Below are 20427 nucleotides of genomic sequence, written 5' to 3'. Positions count from 1 at the left end.
GTAGATAAGTTTGACGGTAAAAATAAAAACGTAACGTTACTAAAACTGTGAGATGGTATTTATAGCACATTGTAAACTTGTTAATTCTGTGTTTAATTTCAGTCCTCTTCTTCTGAATTTTTCCTGATGTCACACTTATGCATGCCCACGTCATGGTAGCAAATTTTCTTAGAAAGTTGATGAGCCCATCAATCAATTGCAATTTGCAGGTAGGCGTTGAAACTTTTGAAGGTACGGGGCTTGACCGTAGTACAGGAAACTAATATACTAAAGTCATGCTCTACCGGTTACGGTTCACTAATTTGTATAATTTTATATTAATCCATCAACTTATCAAATTTTTATTTTGGTTCATTAAAGTTTGATTTTCGACTATTTTATTTCAACTACTAATGTGATTAGGAGCAAAAAAATAATGAATTTTCGATATATTGATGTTATCGTACCAAATTTATCGAAATTTTCGGCATGATACCGGTATAAATATTTGTAACACTGTAAATTTTGTTATGATATATATGATATGCATTTTTCTATACGGTATATTATATCACACCCTAGATATGATTCTGAATTCATCAGCAATTTCTGACGTCGTCACGTCAGTATTTTTGGACATCATTAATATTTTTCGATATCACGTCAATAAAACTCAAAATAAAACAAGTATAATTAATTTCCCTCTATTATGTTTGTTGATCATCATTACATCAATATATATTATATACCGCCTAGATTATTATTTTTTATTTTAGTTTAATGTTATTTATATCTAAATGTAATTTCGAAACTATTTACAGTTCTTTCAAATAAAGGAATTTGTACCAAAAAAAAAAGTCATTGTTGATTATAAAACATGAAATAAGATAATTATTGTTTGAAAATATAGAGAAAAAAATATAAATACAATCCGAAGGGAAGAATGAGTCAATTTGATTGTGTAATATATTTTATAGCTGTTTGAGAAATTATATATCATTTTTACAGTAGAAAAAATAATAACTAAATAGCGAAAACAAAGCACAGATCATGTGATTCATATGGATACCCCTTTTTTGCGCAAGAACTTGGACATGGTTTACATTTACTGGGTCATGTAATATAAAGGTTAACAACCTCAAATAGACACTTGTCGTTCTCGCACGAGTCGATTAACTCTATAAAAACCTTTTAAAACAAACTAATCACATCATATACAACAAAAATCATCCAAGATTTCGATCCTAAAAAAATATTTGATTTTCTAAATCCTTGTAAAGGTTCAAGATGTCGAGTGGTCAGTTCAATGCAGGACAAGCTCGTGGCCAGACTCAGGTAACAACAATTTCAATACAGATGCATAAATGACCAATATTTAATATACCTATGTAAAAAAAAAAAAGCATAAAATACACCATAGTATTTTATTATATTAGATATGTAAAATTTCATTTTTCGTCATAGTATAAAATACACCATTAGTATTTTATTATACTAGATATTTGACTCTTTACGATTTTTCCATGAAAATATTATAGATGTACAAATTTATCGGAACGAAGTCGACGATTCCTAAAAGTAGCGATGAGACCGAATATTTAAGATAGAGAAGAGTAAAAATAAGAAATTTGGAGAATAATAACCTAATCACAGTTGAATATTATACTGTTAATTAAAAGAACCATATATCATCTAAAAATATGCTTCTTCTTCTTTTTTTTTTTTTTTTTTACTGGTGTGCATATATTTTATATTGGACAGGCGAAGACAGAGGAGTGGGTGGAGTCTGCTAAGAATACGGCAAGCAAGGCCCATGATAAGGCCTGCGAAGCTGCTGGTCAAACCCAACAACAGGCCCAACGTAGCAAAGAGGAGAATGCTACCTTCCTTCAACAGGTCCTCCATCCATGTTACACCAATTTAAAAAAAAAATAATTATATGATTTTTATACAAATATAAGATAATGTTGTTTTGTGTATTGTAATTCAGACTGGAGAACAGATGGCTCACATGGCTCAAGGTGCCATTGATGGTGTGAAAAACACACTCGGGATGGGTGACAAGAAGTGAAAACAACTCATCTCGTGCCAATAACGTTACGATTTCATTCTCATGTTTTTTGGATTTTTTTATCAGCATCCCTTTTGAGATGTAATAAAATATTTAGCATCGCTATGCTCAGAGATACAATTTTTTTTGAATTTTTAATGATGATTTTTTTCACGAGAATCTATCAATTTTATTTAAATAAATGAAAAGAAATTGTAATACAAATTTCATTTTCACATTTTTTTGATGTGTTAAGTCTTATGGCCCGTGGAATATAACAATTTGTTGTTTCTAGAACTTTTCATGATCAAAACAGTCTTGTGTCATGAACCACGAGTGTAACAACTAAAAGAAAACGCAACTCAAACCAAACGTGGATTGCATGGTAAATAACTAAATATAATCATTTATTATAAATAAAGAAATGAATATTTATGTATAACTTTATATTTTCAAATCTCACGAAAGTCATTAGGTTCTAACGACTGGACAATGTCATCGATATACAATATGGGAAAAATAATATAAAATCAAACGCTGTCCGCCAGCTACCAACCGAAACGCGCATGCATCAACCATGGATCTTCATAGCTTCGGAAGCCCTGATTCTACTTAGTATTGGAGATGCTTGTGACGACCAACCTAACAGATGCCAATAACGTGGCATATTTTTCAGCTAAGAAGGAATGAATGGTTGTGTAAATTGTGTTTTTGTTGACCTTTTGCGTATACAAGTTTATGATGTCGTACTATCTAGATGAATGAAATGTTTATATAGAAAAAAACCTGACGTTTTAATAAAAACTGGATTGGTTTCCAGTAACAATGCTCTGAAGTCTGATGACTTTACCAGATATCAAGAAGGTGACACGAGATTTATTGCGGCAAACAGACTCCATTTTGGGGGCATTGATGGTTATAATTGCTGCAGTTTTAAAATTAAGCCAAAGAGCTGATTTTACAGGAAAGTTTGATGTCAAAGAAAATATGCCAGTGAATGACAAGGAGAGTGAATCGTTAGCAAGTCAGCCAAATGGATTGGTACTGGACAGAAAAGAAGCTGAAGAGATGAGGGAACTTTTCTCAACAGCAGAAAGTGCCATGGAGGCCAGGCCAATGCTAGCTAATGCGTTGGGGCATCAGACGTTTATTAAATCTGAATTCGAAAAAAATTGTTTCTTGGATTATGCTTCTACAGACACTCAGGTTTGTTTGAGTCTGCTCTTTATGCACCTTTTGTCCTACTCTTATTTATGAGATAGATCAATTTTGAGTAATGATATCCTTTGTGACTTTTACTGCCACATCTCTTAAATGCTTTGCTCTGTGGAGAAAAAAACTTAATTTAATTGTCTTTGCCTTTATTTCAACTATTTTGCCACCACACCGCTCTGCTTTGACATCCAACACATCACCATAGACCTCTTTTTTTAAGTATGTTTCCCCACTACAAATTTATAAATGCATTGTATTTGGTTACATAGTGATATGATTTGAAGTTAGTCTTTTTAGTGATCATGTACTTTTTAAGGAAAGCATGTAGCACTTTGGCGAGATCCCAGAACAAAAAGATTGGTTATAGCTTTCAGGGGAACAGAACAAGTAGGTTTTGGAATTTTGCTGATCAGTTCAACAAGTTTTGTCTGTTTTCCTTGTCAATGTGCTGACATTTTTCCCATCCAGAAGCGCTGGAAGGATCTGCTGACTGATTTGATGCTATTCCTGTGGGGAAATGCATTGATTTAACAAAAATTCTGCTTTGTTTTCTTTCCATCACGTATTTGATGTGTCAAATGTTCCTCTTCAATCCATAAACATGAACCTGTTATAAATAAATGTGAAGTACTTGCCCGAGAAATTTCTGATGGTGATGATGCCTTTAGCATTATATTCGGATGCTTGCTTAAAGTTACTGTTTCTGGTCTTCTGTACTGCTTCTACAGGCTAAATCCTGAAAGGATAGGTGGAGATTTTAAGCAAGAAGTTCAGGTACTATTCAGGTTGTGAGCTTCAGTTTGGCAACTACATCTATTGGACCCACAGATATTGACATGCAATTATTCACAATTGCTTCATAAATCTGCAGGTTCATAGTGGCTTCTTGAATGCTTATGATTCAGTTAGAACAAGACTGATCTCGCTTATTAAACAGGCTATTGACTACCGGTATATCCCCTTTTTCTGATTTGGATCCTCAACTGAATTTCTGCCGAATAATTGTATCACTGTTCCTATGCAACTTGCAAAAAGCATAATTAAGGACTGCGCTTTTTGAATTTGAAGTACATGAAAAAACTTGTCCTCTTATATGTTGCTCTTGTTCTGAATGGTTATCATCTTACATGTGCTATATCTTACAGGTGATCCTTTGGAGATGCTCCCAAAGTGGCATATATCTGTGACTGAACATAGCTTGGGGGGTGCATTGGCTACTCTTTTGGCTCTTGAATTGTATTCAAGTCAATTATCCAAGTTAGTTTCTCTTCCTTCCACTCAATAGATTATATATCACCCAGTCCTCTTTTTAAGGCTTTCAGAAGTTGGCATTTGTAATTCTTGATTATTTTAGTTTTGGAACACCGAATGTGTTATTGACGCTCTTTATCTATGGATCAGGTGTGGGGCTATTTCCGTGACCATGTATAATTTTGGGTCTCCTAGAGTTGGAAATAAAATATTTGCTGAAATATACAACGAGGTAATTGTGCTTTTCAACCAACTTCAGTCAGGGTTTACATGTTGGAAACTATTCAATTTCCCTGTCTCGAAGTTTTCTGGGTTTTTTTTTTGAACAAAAGAAAATGAGGAATAAACTGTATGATACAATGTTACAGGAAATTGTTGACCTTTTGGAGGAAGGACACAGAGGCGATATTATCGGCGAAGCAACACCTGATGTTCTTTTCAGTGAATTTGTATGTACTTACTCATTCTTCTCCACAAATGATGTCAACTTTACTTGATCAAGATTATATTCAAAGATAAATTGTAACACCCTGATATTTTTATCTAGTTACATAAACACTCCTGAAGTTTGAATCGTTATAATGCTAGCTCCTGAGGTTTGTTAAACTTAGAAGAACGCCCTCTGAGGTTTGGTAAATCTTATTTTTAGCACATGGTTTTAAGGAGTGTAGTCATACATCTACCGACATTCAAGGATGATGATGTTAGTATTCGAACTCCAGCATTTTTTAATATACCCAGACCAAATCCACAGGTTTCCCTATATATTCCCAAGTTTTCTTTTGGTGTAAATAATTGTTTGAACCTTTTTTGTAACAATTGATGTTCATACTGCATATATAGTGCTCACTAAAGCTTAATAGCTGCAACTACATCTTTTCTGGGATGCATCAAAATGTAAATTTGGGATTTCTTTAGGAGGGATTTACAGAATTATCGTTGGACTTTGCCCCTTGACTTGGAGCTTTTGGTATGAATTGGACATGGGAGCGGGAGATCCCACGTTCAAACGCTCTAACCTCACGTTTCCCCTTTGATATTTCCGTCATTGCTTTTAGTTTGCAAAAAAATTATTGGTGAGCCACTTTTTTTTTTCAGCAACTTCAAACTTTTGGTATGGCTTGGTAAACTACCAGATTGTAAAGAAATTTTCTTACCACTTGTAAAGCCTTGCAGATTGGTTCTTTACACTGTGGTGCTAATGTTGCATCTTTTTTGTTTTGTGGTGGAACAGATGAGAGGAGAGAAAGAACTCGTTGAGAAGATGCTAAGCACAGAGATTAACATATTCCAATCAATTCGTGATGGAAGTGCTCTCATGCAGCATATGGAGGATTTCTACTACATTACAATTACCATGTCAAGCTGTTGCATATTTTGTGCATGTAGATTAACATACTACTTTCTTGTTACAATGCCACAATGTGAGATATAACTATCAGATTGTTGGTGGGTCAGAACCCGTGACAGACAAAAAGTTATCGATTTGAATAGAATGCACATTTTACGGCATCAGCAAAAAGAGTACAAGTATATTATTCCACACTGGTTGGATCAGTTTGCAGCTGTTTGTTTACGAAGGCATTAGGATTATTTACAGTTTGAACTATCCGTTTTTGCAAAACGAGAACGAATATGGGTGATTGTCAGTCTGCTAGCTGAGTATACTGCTTCGCGGGTAGTTCATTACATGAAAGGTATTCAGCTGCACATGAGGGGAAGGGGTATGTAATATCGTGGGATGTGATCTAGGATACTTTATTATGATATGGGGCTATAAAGTTCATTAATTAAGTCGAAGTCCCTGAAGTTAGGTTTGATTACAAAAATAGTCCCGAACGACTGCTATAATTAAAGCAATACCACCACCCCCCACACCATCGTGAGATGGTTGTTCTTTTTACATGGCCTTGTCTTGTTCATTATGGTTTGTGTGAAACTGAAGCATTCACGATTTTCAAAATAATTAAATTGATGGTTTCTGTAAGCTGTTTACAATTATATTTCCTTGAACTTGTGAGGTACTAGTAATTTGATGCTCAAAAGATAAGGTAGGCCAATGCATATAAACCAATATTGCATATGTAGAGGATATATGCTTTGTTTATGCTTCATGCTTGACGCAAACCTTAAATTTATTACATTTAACAACAAAAGATATGCCTTAGTCACCTGTTTGGCCGATTTTGTTGTTTAATTTCTTCCCGTGGCTCATAATTCTCAAGCTTTGTCTTAGTATGTCCACCTCTCTTTGCTTTTTGATTCCTTGATCTTCCATGGATGCTAACTTTGCTTCAAGATATTCAATTCTTTCTTCCATGGCTTTCAATTCTTTCTTATGCTCCTCTAGTATCTCTTCTTCTCTATCCCAACAAAGCCTTTCCTCTACACATACAAAAGAAGAAGAAGAAACAAGTAAATATATCTGGCACAATGGATTCTCGAATTAATCGTGCTCTCTTAGCCAAAAAACAAGAAACTATAAAATAATTTGTAGAACATAATATCTGTCCATAAATATTTTCAAACTTTCACATCAAATGGACTTTATATATTAAAAAAATTATAGTTTATATCACAAATTGCTTTGTTTAGCTAATATAATCAAGTTGTTTAACAATCAAGAACCAAAAACAACAGCAAATTCACAGCAAAAGCATTTCGATTCCAGTGACTCACATGATTCCAACTTCAACTTAACTGATTGCAAGATGATTCTCAATGAAAACTTTATGCAAGAAACATAAAAACTACACTAAAGCAAGGGGAATATATACGAAGTAAATGTAATTGATTTTGTTATTTTACCTCCATGTGTCCTTTGAATAAGCTCATCAAGCTCAACTTTTATAGTAAAATAAAGCTCTTTCCATTTCTCCAAAGTCTCATCTCTCTTCAATATTTCCCACTCAGCATTGAAATCCACGTTTTTCATGCAATACTTGGGCGAACTCTCTTCTTTTCTCAATTTCTTCATCTCTTCTTTCAATCTTCTCTTTTCCCTCTTCCACTTGTCTTGCTTGGCCGTAAAAGCAATCAATTGTTCCTCGTAAACTCGGCTCTCAATCTCTCTTATGGCCATGATTTCATTGATCCCACCTCGGAGAAGCCTGATTTTGTTCTTCAAACTTTTCACCTCATTTTCTTCACTTGGAGTTCTCTTGCATTTGGCTTGAGAACTACCCATTTCTTGATTTTGGTTTCTCTTCGTGGGAAGATTTCCTCAAGTTCAATTATTGTGTTAAGTTTAAAGACAGGTAATCTATATATTGAGTTGTCGACTCATAAATATTTGACATCAATTACTTTAGTATGCATGTTTTGAGTTAAACTAAACTTTTTCTTCGTTAATTAACTGTAAAACTTGTTAACAAATTACTCCTCAGTTTCATATATATATTTTTCTCATTAAATTATTGAAATTTACGAAAATTTACGCTTATTTAATAAATATTTTAATAAAATTTAATAATTGTTGAAAACAGTTTAATTTATTTAATGATAGTTGTAGATTGATAATAAAATAAAGGAAATAATATTAAATATGAATACTTGACTATATATTTGTTAAAAATGGAAAAAATATGTAGTCTTTATATATGAGACGTTGGAATATTAATTATTTGTAATGCCAATATATATTCAATGAGCACTTAAAGCATGAGATTTAGAAATTTGGGGAAAAAAGCGGAAATAATGAATTTTTACAACAAATTGGGTCTCTTTTAAGGCAAAAATTTATGTGAGACGGTCTCACGGGTCGTATTTGTGAAACAGATCTTTTATTTAGGTTATCTATGAAAAAGTATCATTTTTTATGCTAAAAGTATTACTTTTATTGTTATGGTTGACCCGTCTCATTGATTAAGATCCGTGAGACGGTCTCACACAAGACTCACTCCTCTTTTAATTGTTTCTTTAGACATCGTTTGAGGCTGTATATTATTACTCAATTGATAATTTATCTTATTCAATCTCATGTTTATTTGATCATATTATTTATTCATCTACTAATTATTTATCATATATCAATCAAATTATTGAATTTAAATTACGATATTATTTTTAATAAATAATGTTATTAATATTTTATTAAGTTTTAAAAATACAAGATGATATTTTATCATAACCAAACAAACTATAATTTATCGATCAAACTAAATAACATATTAACTATATTTTTTTATTATATTAAATCATTTATCTCTATATTTCTAATGTAAAGCCTCCGAGCAACGCTTCACTTGTTCTGTTATTATTAGTAAAAGTGCTCTCCTTCATCAACTCAATCGTCATTTATTGGGTGCTCAACAATCAATGGAGCGTGTGACCCATATTTCAAAATTTTGACTACTTCTAAACCAATTTTTTGGTAAACAGGTGATCAAACATGTTTACTTTAAAAATAATAATTTAATCGATTTTCATCGGTTGAATTGATTATCGAACCGAGTACTCTCACATACATATCTCTTGGTATACCTCTGGCCCCATCTGCTCCGATCATAAAATTGTGTATAAAAATGGTTTATAGGTTTGTTTCAGATCGAACTTATGGCTGGTTTCTGGTCAAATCGATCGGTTTGGTCTGATTTTAAAAACATTTTCTTAAACAATATAAAATATATTTTTTTCAATTCAAAACAATTTTATCTAACAATTTACAATGTGATTTGACATTTAGAAAATAAAACTTTTGTATTCCGAGTATGTTTTATGTGAGATGGTCTCATAAATTTTTTATACTATAAATATTAATTTTATGGATCGATTTTTCATGGATTGGATCAAATAATAAATTCATTTCACAAAATCGACTATTTAATATAAATTTCTATATCGTATTCCAGCTAGAACAAAACCAACTATGACCGCTATTGTGTTTGTTTTCGTGTTTTTTATGCCATTAACATGTAAAAAAAACCACAAAAAAAAAAAGAAAGCAAAAATTATAATGATGAAATATAAAATTATATATATATATATATATATATATATATATATATATATATATATATATATATATATATAAATTAAAAAAAAAATTGTGCGAGAAAAATACTGTGACCGACTGAGTTTGATGAAAAAGACCAGCGTGTTTCCAGCAGCATCCTCTCACATGAGCTTGGCCTTTTGCGGTTACCATTTTATGAGAGGTTCTTACTCCATCACAATCACCGTCATCATTTTCGGTGCTACCATTTCATTTCAGCTTGGTTTAACAATAACAAAAAATTAATATTGTTGCAATCAATTTATATGTCTAGTCAAAAATACAAGCATTCAATTTATTTTTCCAGTGAACCAGTTAGTCCATGTAGAACTTGGAAAAACGAGCTAACATAGCCATTCAAACTGATGGACTCACTCAACTAATTTGATGTATAATTTGACGGGCCTAGCCTATTTTATAACTATAGTACACTAACTAGAATTAAAGTATGCTTTCGAGTCACATTCCAAGAAACTGGAGAGTATATTTATTTTATAGAAATTTATTGTTGCAATTCCGGAAAATGCTCAACTGAATGAACAAGTTTTTAACTGAAAGAACAACAATGGTAGATGATCTTATCTTATAATATATAGACATAGGTTCTTTCTTTCAACCTCACTTTATGCTAAAAAAAAATACATATTAACAATAAAGATCGTGATTGATTAACCTTCTCTAATTTTGCAGCATCCCTTTCTCCATTGATGATATCTGTAGTTCTCTCCAAGAATCAGACTTCAGAGGTGTAAAACCTGCAGTAGAACTACTGCCCTGTTGTTGTCAATGAAGGAAGTGTGTCTGCTTATTTTTTATGTCCTCGTGAAAAAGAACTACCATTGTGGGTCAACAACCTATTATTGATGGCTATTTACCCTTTGTAATATCCATGTTATTTCTGCATTCAGCATATGTATGACCCTGACTGAGGTTAGATTTGTCATGCACATTTTTTAGTTGAGGTTGAGGTTGAGGAAGATAGCTTAGATCCGCAACTTTTTACTTTTAGTTTTGCTTTTTTGGCTGGCAAATAGTAGATTTCAAGATTAAGAGGGGGAGACTAAAGTGGACATGATGTGAATACAACTTGGCTACAGAAGAATATATTTTGTTCTTTTTTTTATTCAATTATTTACTTGAACTCCCATGGAAAGGGAAACCAGATGAACATACAAGAGGGTGATTTTGGAGCTGCTATCACCAGATTGGTACACAAACTCCTAAACAATAAACAAGAAAATTCAGAATCAAGACGATGTTTGCTTGGAGTAATTTGCCGTGTTTCACCAAATAGCCAGCAACTCAATTTAATTTAATTATCATACTGTAGCTTGAGTCAAGGTGTCGTTCACATGAAGAAGATGCTTTGTAATGTTGCGTCTGAAATAATTAATGAGGGAGGTTTTTTTCTCTTAATATAGTTTTAACAAGAAACTAACTAGTAAGCAAAATACCCAATCAATAGACAATATTAATTCATAATAGCATATGAAAATTTACGAAATAAATTGAAGAAATTAATATGGAACAAGCTGACGATATAGTAAAATTCATTCTCACATTCATATCAAAAAACTATGGAGTCTTTACAACTCTTACGTACTGTTCTATAATATTGAAAAAAAAGTAAAAACAAAAAAGTTGAAACATGTTTTATAAGATGTAAAGATTAATGCAGTCAAAATAATTTCTAAGAATACATAATACCCCGCAGAAGTATCGCAAATGCTACAAAAAACACCCTTTAATACAAAAAATTTTCTGATTCTAAATACCCCCAAAAAACATAGAATAGGCCTACAAAATAATTGCAAACTTTGAAAAGAAACCTCTCAACATCATCTTGGGAGGCCCCGTTGAGATTTCCCCCTTTCTGGAAAAAAAACAATGGACATGTGGTCACTCCTAGTACATAAACCGCAAAAGGGAGGAGAAGACAGTTTCTACACACCATGAGCCGCACTCTGAAAACTGTATTGCAAATCATAGACGCTTGCTCGTTCGCTGCTTCGATGGCCCTCCAGGAAATAGCCTCAATATCCATCCCAATACTCTTTCCACCACCTACTCGAAACAAAACAATGAGTAATGACAAGTCATTGGCACAAAAAGAGAATTTTCCAGTATATAATATTATAATTCAGTTCTTGTTTGAAAATCATCGTGTGTATGCATTTCTCACTAAACTGTGCAAATTATACCCAGTTGAGCGATAGACCAAATTAAGTTTTCCATTATATTTGATACTGCTTCATCAGTATACCGACTTATTTCAAAGTGTCGTGGTTCACCAGGCCAACATTATGACAACTGAATCAGCACAGAAAATATATCGAATATATTTTAAAGGCAACTGAATCGAACAATCTAAACGTAACAGATGCATTACCTCATCTCCTTCATCAGCATATGCAGTGTTTTCATGCTCAGAATGAAGATCTGGTTGTCTTGGTTGGATATTTTCATTTGCCATACTTTGAGACATCAAGAGTTCTAATCTTTGTGTTTGAGATTCAAGCTTTCGGGTTAATTCCTTGTTTAGTTCCTTCAGACAGCAGTAGATAAAAATGAAATAAAATCTACCATGCAAAAAACAAATCAAAATGACTATAAAAATAAACTCTTCATGTCTCTCACAGCACAAAACAAAATATAAAATGTGTATTTATGAGATAAAACATGCAACTTTTTCACACATTGTTCCGACCATATCTAAAATCTCCTAATCAAACAGAACGTTAACCCAGAAAGGAGAACGGACTAATTTTGGGAAGTGAATTATTAAAACAGAGGATAACACTTCTCTTTTTTGATGGCCTTGATTTTATTTTGTTCCTTCATAAGAGACTACTATTATAGTGCACAAAATTTCCTGATTGCGTACGGGTCCTGAGTCTTTGTGTAAGATCCCATGATCTACCTAACTTTATAGTAAACACGGGCAACATGCAAAATACTTTTTTATGCAGGTTATACACAATGGCTTACAAAGAGACATCACTCCATATCATCAATAAGATAAAATGTAGGTTTCATGATTGCGATGTCACCAGTCACCACCAACATTAAATTCCTTAGAGCAGTAGGTCTACTATAACAACAATTTCAATGGGCAAAAACAGCATAAAATAAAATTTACCGAAAGCTTTAACCTCTGAGATGATTCTGCCGACAAGGCTTGCATCAATTGATCTTTCTCCAAAGCCAACTGCAGTGGGAAAATCTTCTAGTTACTTTTGGGTTCTTGGAATGGTAACTGCAGTGATACTTCAACTAACGAACGCAAATCCACAAAAACAAAAGTTTCAAAATGCCAACAGAATTTACCTCCGCGATTAACGTGTTAATATTTTGAATCATTCTCGTCTGATCAGAAGGAAAAGTCAAAGGTAGACCTTCAAGGTGGAGCATTATGTTTTCATGACTAAGATCATCATCATTTCTGAGCAATTCAGTCCCATAGGAGTCCAAATTCGAACCTTCTGTGACACTACCTAGAATATATATCAACAGACTTCTTTTTAATCATAATTGACAAATCAATCACATAACCATATGATCCCAAACGGCAGAAATACAGTAGAAGACGGGAAATAGTGGTCTATCCGATTGAAACATGATACTGAAAACCCCAAGAATGAAATATCAAGGTCACAAAAGACCTAGAAGTTGCTGTTTAAGAGGCAATAAGGACAAACTGTTTAGGTTTATGCAAAGAACAAACATATCTAAATATATTAACAAGTTCTTCTTTATGTAAATACGTAATGATGAGAGGCATTGAATCCATCACAAGGTTTTCCAGGGGTAAATTGGTAGAAAATTTCAGTCCTAATTATACAACTCTAAAGAAGATCAGTACTCTCACATCAAATTGGAGCAGTAAAAGAACAAAAATATTGGAAATCAATACCAAGATCCTCTGTTGAAGTTGACATTTCTTTCTTATTAGTTGATGTCTCCTTGATGTCAACAGATCTCCCATTTGCAGAAGCTTTTCGTAATTTGACCTGTAACAGCTTTTTCTCTGCATGAGGGGATAATTATAGCATTACCATGTAGCACATCATAATGAATTCAGAAGGAAAATAAGAAAAAAAATCAAATATAGGTTATACACATATTAGAGTATGTATGGACAGATTCTTCTTAATCATATGATGACAGAGATAGCCACCACAGGTTCTTAGAGATGAGACATGAATTATAAAACAAATAGGCCACACTACAATGTTAAGAAATAATTATTTACTACCGTAAGACTTACAAGAAAATGGGAAATGATTGATATATGTCAAACAACAACGTAAGTCAAAATATAATGCAAAGTTCACACGCCAAAAGATATACTGGATATCAAATAATTAGGAGACACTTGAGTTATTTTCATCCTTTTGATCCTAAAAAGGAGAACTTTAAACCATCTGTCTAGAGAGAGAGTGAGAGGCAACAGCCAGAAGACAGTTAATGGGTTTGAACAGATAAAAAGGAAATTACTTTACTTTTCTGGTAATTTCATACATGAATATTTAGTCATCTGGAGTCCATTACGTTCTAACCCTAAGAATTCCTGAAAAATAAAAGATAAAGGACACAAAATCAAGAATGATACAGACTCCTAATTGACTTGAGATTCAACAATTGGAGTGACTCAATTCAGATACAAAAATCTTCAACAGAATCAAAACCATCTCTGTCTTAAGGCTAATGCTAAAAACTGGAGAATTGGAGTGACCCAAATTCGGTGATGATGATAGTCATAATGATGAAAAACAGTACAGGAATTCTCTTTTAGCAAGACTCCCTTCACCTAGAGAACCATTAGGCACTTGTGCTGCAACTGAGTCACAAAATGAAACAAAGCAAACAAAACTCATTCCTCTCTCTTTAATCAAACTTTAGCTCTCTTTTTTACAGTAATCACTCATTTTACCTATCTTCCCTGGTCTTGTATAGAACAGAAAGTAGCAGAAGAATATGGGATTTTTTGTGAAGAAGTAGATGGCAGAGGAGATGAATTGAATAGTCAGCACCTCCGCAGCTAAAATGTTGTCACAGCGGAGTTAACTTTGAGCTTAATTTAATATAATTAAGATACAGCGAGCTTTTTCTAGGGCTCCTTTGCGAATTCAAATTTTGATTTTAGCAAAACCAAAAATTCTAAGTTACTCAACACATGATTGGAATCAGTCAGACAGTCACTATCTGGAGATCAACATCAGACAAGGTTCAGAGAATAGAGTGTTGACAGTTTCAACAATTTCATGATTATGCTTCTCTCCATTTCAACTTCCTAAATATATTGCTCTGAATAAAGAAACATCAATAGAGCACATAAGCCGCATACCTTCTTGTAAAGCATCAACAGTTGACTGCAGATCTTGCCGATCTCTTTCAAGGCTTGACATTTTCTTCCTGTGGAGATCAAAGGGGCATTAACTATGAAGTCTTTTCTACTAGTAATGTGAATGTGATTAACAATAAGAGGAATCACAATACCTGTAAGAAGAAACTTCGGCCTGGGAATTTTCCAAAAGCCTCTCCAATTTTAGCTCATTAGACCTCAACCGTAATGCCTAGATGCACAGTTATACCACAGAAATGTAATTTGAAGAAACGAGGATAAAACTCCAAGCAAAGTTTGGCGTAACGTTAAATGGGACGGCTATTTCACTCTTTACATCTATATGACTGTAGTCAGTATTCTTCCCGCAGGAAGTCAAACTGTAAGAAATGGAATTATGGCAGAAAAATGTCTCACAGACAATAACGAGATAGATATCCTATCTCCTCGAAAAATAAAATGTAAACTGAATAAAGCATGAATATATGGCACCCTCTAGAGTCTAGAACTCCCATAAAAATAAGATTTAACAATGGTACTGTGAGCATTACTCTCCTTCTCAATTTATCAAAGCTGTTCATATCTAAAAATATTATGCAACAAATTACCTTCTCTTCCAACCCAATAACTTCAGAAGCCAATAGCTTTGCGCGTTCATCAGCTGCATTGCATTCCAATTGAGCATTAGCATATTCGATTTTCACAGCTTCCAGTTCCACCTACAAATTCATTACATTCACGAGTCAAGTTAGAGGCAGACTGCAAACAAATTGATTATGGTGAGTTGAAAAGAGCAAAAATTGTGAACTATAAAAAGGATAACAGTTTTTAAAATGAGCATCCCTCACAATGAATAACATAATAGAATATGAAAGATAGTGTCAGCAACTATCTACATTATGCATAATCAAGATGCAAGCCAGCATAATGAGAAACCAAAAATGGAGACATCCTACACTGGAAGACAAGCATATAACACCAGCAAAAATAAACACTTATATGTGCAGTCAACTAAGATGAGATACAAAAATTTGATCAAAGCAAAGTCTGTTCTGTCAACTCTAACCAGTTGAACTTTGATTTCTTCTTGTAACTTTTCCAAGTCAAACTTCAGTTGGTTGACAAGGCTTCCCTGAAGAGAAGAGGAAAAGAGTCATAAAACTCGAGATCATAGATGATGTTGTATCATAAAACATGGAATCTTATAAATTTGGATTCTCCAAGAGTCCAGATACGGCCAGAAGTTCAGCAATACCAGTGAGCACTGCATGTCTATTTAAAGAAGACAGGGAACAATGAGTAGGCATAAGTTTTTGCTTAAACACAAGAGAGCTAACAATAAAAAATGTTCCACCTGTCAAGGTTCAGCATTCATCAAAATAAAAAATGAGTTTATTATCAAATTGATCTGGGTATCTCCAAAAAATGGCTCATATATTCTCATACACGCATATGGGGACCCTGCAATGGAAGTCCTGCATATTCAGCTAGTAAATGGTATAATGTAACTATAATCAAAATAGGAACCCAAAATATAAAGTCCAGAGGGCACCAAATTTCTACCATGATTGACAAAAATCATCAGCCAAATGGTTGAAACTTGTCCATTAAATTTAATTTGACCAAAAGAAAAAAGGAAAAAACACAAATGCAAAACAGGCATAGAATTATATCTAATCATTTAAATTCCAGTTTTAACATGAAATCCACCAAGCAGTTAAAACAAAAGCTTTTCAGAAACAAGCATTGCGAGTACACACCTGCTGATTAAAGCTATCAGTCAAAGTTGAATTTTCAGAAGCCAAAGACTCTGCAAGAGCACGCGAAGTTTCCATAGCACGTTGCAATGAGAATTTCTCTTGTGTTAAATCCTCTATATGCTGCAAAGAAAAGAAAAACAGAACTGACTCCAAAATACAAACAATAAATCAGTTCCAAGAAAACAAACTAGAAGCAGTCCATCCTTAAATCAACGAAATAATCAATTTCATGGATCTTACAAATTAGTTTATAGCCTACAACATTTCCTATAAGCATGCGTCAAAAGAGACTTCAACTCTTATTTCATCCCTCGCCAACTTAGAACTGCAGCGTGTCCAATACATCAGCACAATAAACTAGCTTAATTCTATGATCATTTCTAAAAGATTCTCCAAAAGGGAATGCGAATGAAATATTCAATTCATCTATGCAAAGAAATATCTTATCCTTATGACAGTAAATGACTGAATTCACTGACATGCCAAAGATATTGTAGCTCCTAATCATCCATCACAATGTCAGCGCTTCATTTTCAACACAAACCCAACCAACCCCCTACCCCTGGAGGCAAAGGATGATGGATCACAGAATAAGAAAAAACATCAAATGCATAAAGAAATAAGAAACACAATAAACCAAAACAAAAAGAAATAAATGGGATTCTAGAATGCGGTATAATGGCATGAGGGATCCATATATCTAACCACAACAAATTTAAAACTAAAGATTTTATGATGATTATGTTAATTCGACAAGTATATACGGGAAAAGCATATAGAAGTGATTGAATTGATCCATTGTAGAAAAACAATATGCAAAAAAGATATAACAATATCAAGAAGCAAAAAAAAAAAATCAATATAGCAACAATCAATACGCAAATGTTCTTAAAGAAACCTGTTCCAGAGCAGCAAAATCTTCATTTTGCTTCCGTGAAAGAAAATCATGCTTGTTCTCAGTGAAATGATTGAATTTGGCAACCTCTTTGCTAGATGCAATAACAGAGTTCACAGATTTTGGAGAATCTAATTCAGCCAAACTATCCATTGGGTAGACCTTGGAATTAGATGAATCAACTTTTGTTGCTCCAAAGAGCGGAGGGGGTGATGCAGGACCTTTTGAAATCTGAATGGAATCAAGGAAAGAAGGACGTGATCTCCTCCCAGATGCAGTTGGAGATTGTGGTGCACGGTTTGACCATAATTGGGCATCAGAATAATCAGCATAAATATCGCTAGAACTCCATGGAGTTGAACGGTCTGAGCCTCCTATATGACCAGTGGAACCACTAAATTTCTTCTTCTCCTCCGTGTCAGGAAACTCAGGGATTTTTTGTCCAACTCCAAACACGGGTCTGACCATATTTGTGGAAGAACGAACAGAGTCTGTGACCCCACAGCATGACCAAGGAAAATATACAGAAGAACCATGCAACAAACACAATTAGAAATTTCTGGAAAAAAAAGGAGAGAGGAAGGAAATGTCCCAAAAAAGGACATAAATTAGTTTTTTATATTTATTTTTTTTTTTAAAAAAGCCCCAGAATCTTACTTTGGTAAGGTGTAGATATTTGTCCATTACCCAGGTAGCCACCATTCTCCAACTTGTCTTGCAGAAGAGCTCTAATAGAATTCTTAGGCAAAAATTTCGGAGTAAAAACAGATGTGCCAGAATTACCAAGTAAAAAATCCTTTTCAGGGGTATTATCGTAAATTGATGGGTAATTATCTATCCCATTGTCATTAGAGTGACTGGAAGCATGGTAAATTTCCTGGTTAGATGATGGGCGATGAGTCAAAACGTCGTCATTTCCAATAGTGGGAGCAACTTGAGTAGATGATACATCACCATTCATTTCATTTAGGAATTCATGGTTAGCCCTTTCATGCTTATCCGAACCCACATAATAGGCATCACCCTCGTACTCGTCGCCAATTAAGTGTGAATGCTTTGGAATAGATAAGTTACCATCGACGTTATTGGCCAATAAAGAAAGTTTAGTATTTTTATCAATGGAAGAACTAAAATCACTATTAAAGTCGGTTTCAGTTTCCTGAACCCTGTTATTTGCAATAACAACTGAAGGCTCAAAATGACCTTCAGCGAGATTATCATAAGAAATACCAACTCCACTAGAATCTGCAAAAACTTCTTCCTCTGATGCTTGCTTTTCAAGTTGAAGACCATCTGAAACTTGTTGTGGCGTGGATTCAGTTTTCTTAGCCTTCTCTGCTGCTTTCTTTCGTCGAAACTCTTCAAACTGCAGCATAATTACAAAAAATCAAACGAAATATTAACAAAGAAGAAAATATGCACTCCTTATGTCATGCTGAAGCACATTTAGAACACGTAAATTTGACGCCTAAAATCACATCTCGAGATTTTGACGATGCAAAAATTGTCACTGAAAAAGAGGTGTGTCCAAGTTCAAATACATCGACTAAGAAAAATTCAGTTTTTAGTAGATGATATTGAGAACTTCATCCATCATCCATCAATTTCTCACGCTCGGGCACCTAGCAAGAGGATTAAACCTAGTATTGGCACATCTTAGAAAGAAGGATAAGCTCCAAAACATGGTACGGTGATGAACTCATCAAGTCTAAAAAACAGGAGTAGATAAAGATGAATTTCGCGTTTATATTTTATATAAAATGCCGAGATAATATAGTCCTACTCTAAAAATAGAAGGAAACTCCATTCTTTGACCACCTCTCCACGAATATATCTCCAGACAACGTGGAGTGTTCTGTTCTAGCATAGAGTTCACACCACGCAGTATAACTTCTACATGTGGATCCTAAACCTTTTAATTATGAACAAGGCTGCATTTCGCAATAGAAAATTTGAGTTGCCACTTCCATGGTTTCAGTTTGTGGAATAAAGCCCAGCCCGCACTTCACAAGTATAATCGAGCCTCTCAACAGAAAAAGGTGGAGAGAGCTTCAATGGTTATCCGATTACAAGTAACTCGGCAGGAACTCACAAATGTGAATACAAAAAGTACATCAAGATTAAAAATTATTAGTTTCACTAAATACAAAGATGGTTGCATATGCTACAAACGCAATACAATAATCAAGCATCAAGCCCAAACAAAAAACTGCAACATAAAATAGTTATCATTACAACAAAATAGCACGTTTTTAAGGCAATAACCACTGAAAAAAGCTTCACTTTGAATAACTGAACAGGACAGAAAGTGCAGACCTTCTTTTTTCCAGCTTCTAAATGCCCTTGCTTCCTCGACACCTGAGCCGACGCCATTGAAAATTCCTATCACGGCCAAAATCTCAGCCCTTGATATTTTTTTATCAGATCACGGCATGAATTGAACAGACACTCGCAGAAATTTGCATCTATGCGCAAACACAAATTCAATGAAATGACAAAGAAAAGCAACGCTCCTGAAGAAATCAAACGCTCGGATTGCAACGGAAAAATAAAAAAATAAAATAAGAAAGAAAAGTAGAGTAAAAATTTTTCACCAAAATTACAGGAGAGAGAGGTCCGATCTAATCGGAGAAAGGGAGAACCGGGGGAAATCAAATATTTCTCTCTGTTTTTGTTTAGTATTTGTTCGACAAAATCCTCCCTCCTTCCCTCGATCTCTTCTCTCTCCCTTCCCCTTTGGCCGGTGAATATCTCGTCAGTTGGATATGCAAAATCGCATTCGGACATGTCTGAATGTCGCGAATCCGGATTTTAGGTGAAATCTTTATCAAATTTCATTTTCTAAAAATACGTACAAATATTATATTGAAAATTTCGTTTAAAATTATAAAACAGTCATAAAATGTTAGGTCCAATTCATATATATAATGTTTCCTCCAA

The 20427-nt window shown here is 33.9% G+C and overlaps 3 protein-coding genes and 1 long non-coding RNA gene across 6 annotated transcripts; 1 reads left to right on the top strand and 3 right to left on the bottom strand.

The window, feature by feature from the left end:
- The first annotated feature begins 1102 nt into the window (after positions 1–1102).
- LOC140829996 (uncharacterized) lies at positions 1103–2267 on the top strand. The gene is made up of 3 exons (XM_073193276.1): positions 1103–1314; positions 1741–1875; positions 1970–2267. The coding sequence occupies exons 1-3, from the start codon at positions 1267–1269 to the stop codon at positions 2048–2050; spliced, it is 264 nt and encodes an 87-aa protein (XP_073049377.1). The 5' UTR covers positions 1103–1266; the 3' UTR covers positions 2051–2267.
- Positions 2268–6491: 4224 nt separating this feature from the next.
- Positions 6492–7744, bottom strand: LOC140829995 (uncharacterized). The gene is made up of 2 exons (XM_073193275.1): positions 7304–7744; positions 6492–6880 (listed from the first exon to the last, which is right to left on the bottom strand). The coding sequence occupies exons 1-2, from the start codon at positions 7680–7682 to the stop codon at positions 6660–6662; spliced, it is 600 nt and encodes a 199-aa protein (XP_073049376.1). The 5' UTR covers positions 7683–7744; the 3' UTR covers positions 6492–6659.
- Positions 7745–11126: 3382 nt separating this feature from the next.
- Positions 11127–20290, bottom strand: LOC140829467 (protein BLISTER-like). Of its 3 annotated transcripts, none has more exons than XM_073192729.1 (14): positions 19804–20290; positions 18145–18853; positions 17491–17978; positions 16593–16712; positions 15899–15964; positions 15441–15551; positions 14988–15064; positions 14836–14903; positions 13402–13515; positions 12816–12982; positions 12628–12696; positions 11878–12033; positions 11440–11552; positions 11127–11361 (listed from the first exon to the last, which is right to left on the bottom strand). In XM_073192729.1, exons 1-13 carry the CDS (start codon positions 19858–19860, stop codon positions 11472–11474), a joined length of 2283 nt encoding a protein of 760 aa, XP_073048830.1. In that variant the 5' UTR covers positions 19861–20290; the 3' UTR covers positions 11127–11361; positions 11440–11471. The 3 variants fall into 3 exon arrangements, with proteins under 3 accessions (XP_073048830.1, XP_073048831.1, XP_073048829.1); XM_073192730.1 differs by having other exon boundaries at positions 11127–11552; positions 19804–19869; positions 20091–20290; XM_073192728.1 differs by having other exon boundaries at positions 11127–11552.
- LOC140829469 (uncharacterized) lies at positions 15988–16586 on the bottom strand. The gene is made up of 2 exons (XR_012117469.1): positions 16187–16586; positions 15988–16104 (listed from the first exon to the last, which is right to left on the bottom strand). It is a non-coding gene; the product is annotated as an uncharacterized lncRNA (long non-coding RNA).
- Positions 20291–20427: the final 137 nt, after the last annotated feature.

Source organism: Primulina eburnea, chromosome 4, assembly GCF_022965805.1.
Source record: "Primulina eburnea isolate SZY01 chromosome 4, ASM2296580v1, whole genome shotgun sequence".
NCBI lineage: Eukaryota > Viridiplantae > Streptophyta > Magnoliopsida > Lamiales > Gesneriaceae > Primulina > Primulina eburnea.
Note: the sequence above shows the minus strand (reverse complement) of the source record. Positions and strands in the feature narration are given on the sequence as shown.

Bases quoted from the DNA above. Each gene is read 5' to 3' on its own strand.
- LOC140829467 (XM_073192728.1), bottom strand. From the start codon at position 19,860: ATGGCGTCGGCTCAGGTGTCGAGGAAGCAAGGGCATTTAGAAGCTGGA. The intron at 12,983-13,401 runs GTATTGATTTCC...TATATATTCTAG, and splicing joins AACTTCAACAGAGGATCTTG to GTAGTGTCACAGAAGGTTCG. The intron at 12,697-12,815 runs GTAAATTCTGTT...TTCCCACTGCAG, and splicing joins TTAACACGTTAATCGCGGAG to TTGGCTTTGGAGAAAGATCA.
- LOC140829995 (XM_073193275.1), bottom strand. From the start codon at position 7,682: ATGGGTAGTTCTCAAGCCAAATGCAAGAGAACTCCAAGTGAAGAAAAT. The intron at 6,881-7,303 runs GTAAAATAACAA...TTGTATGTGTAG, and splicing joins TATTCAAAGGACACATGGAG to AGGAAAGGCTTTGTTGGGAT.
- LOC140829996 (XM_073193276.1), top strand. From the start codon at position 1,267: ATGTCGAGTGGTCAGTTCAATGCAGGACAAGCTCGTGGCCAGACTCAG. The intron at 1,315-1,740 runs GTAACAACAATT...TATATTGGACAG, and splicing joins AAGCTCGTGGCCAGACTCAG to GCGAAGACAGAGGAGTGGGT. The intron at 1,876-1,969 runs GTCCTCCATCCA...ATTGTAATTCAG, and splicing joins ATGCTACCTTCCTTCAACAG to ACTGGAGAACAGATGGCTCA.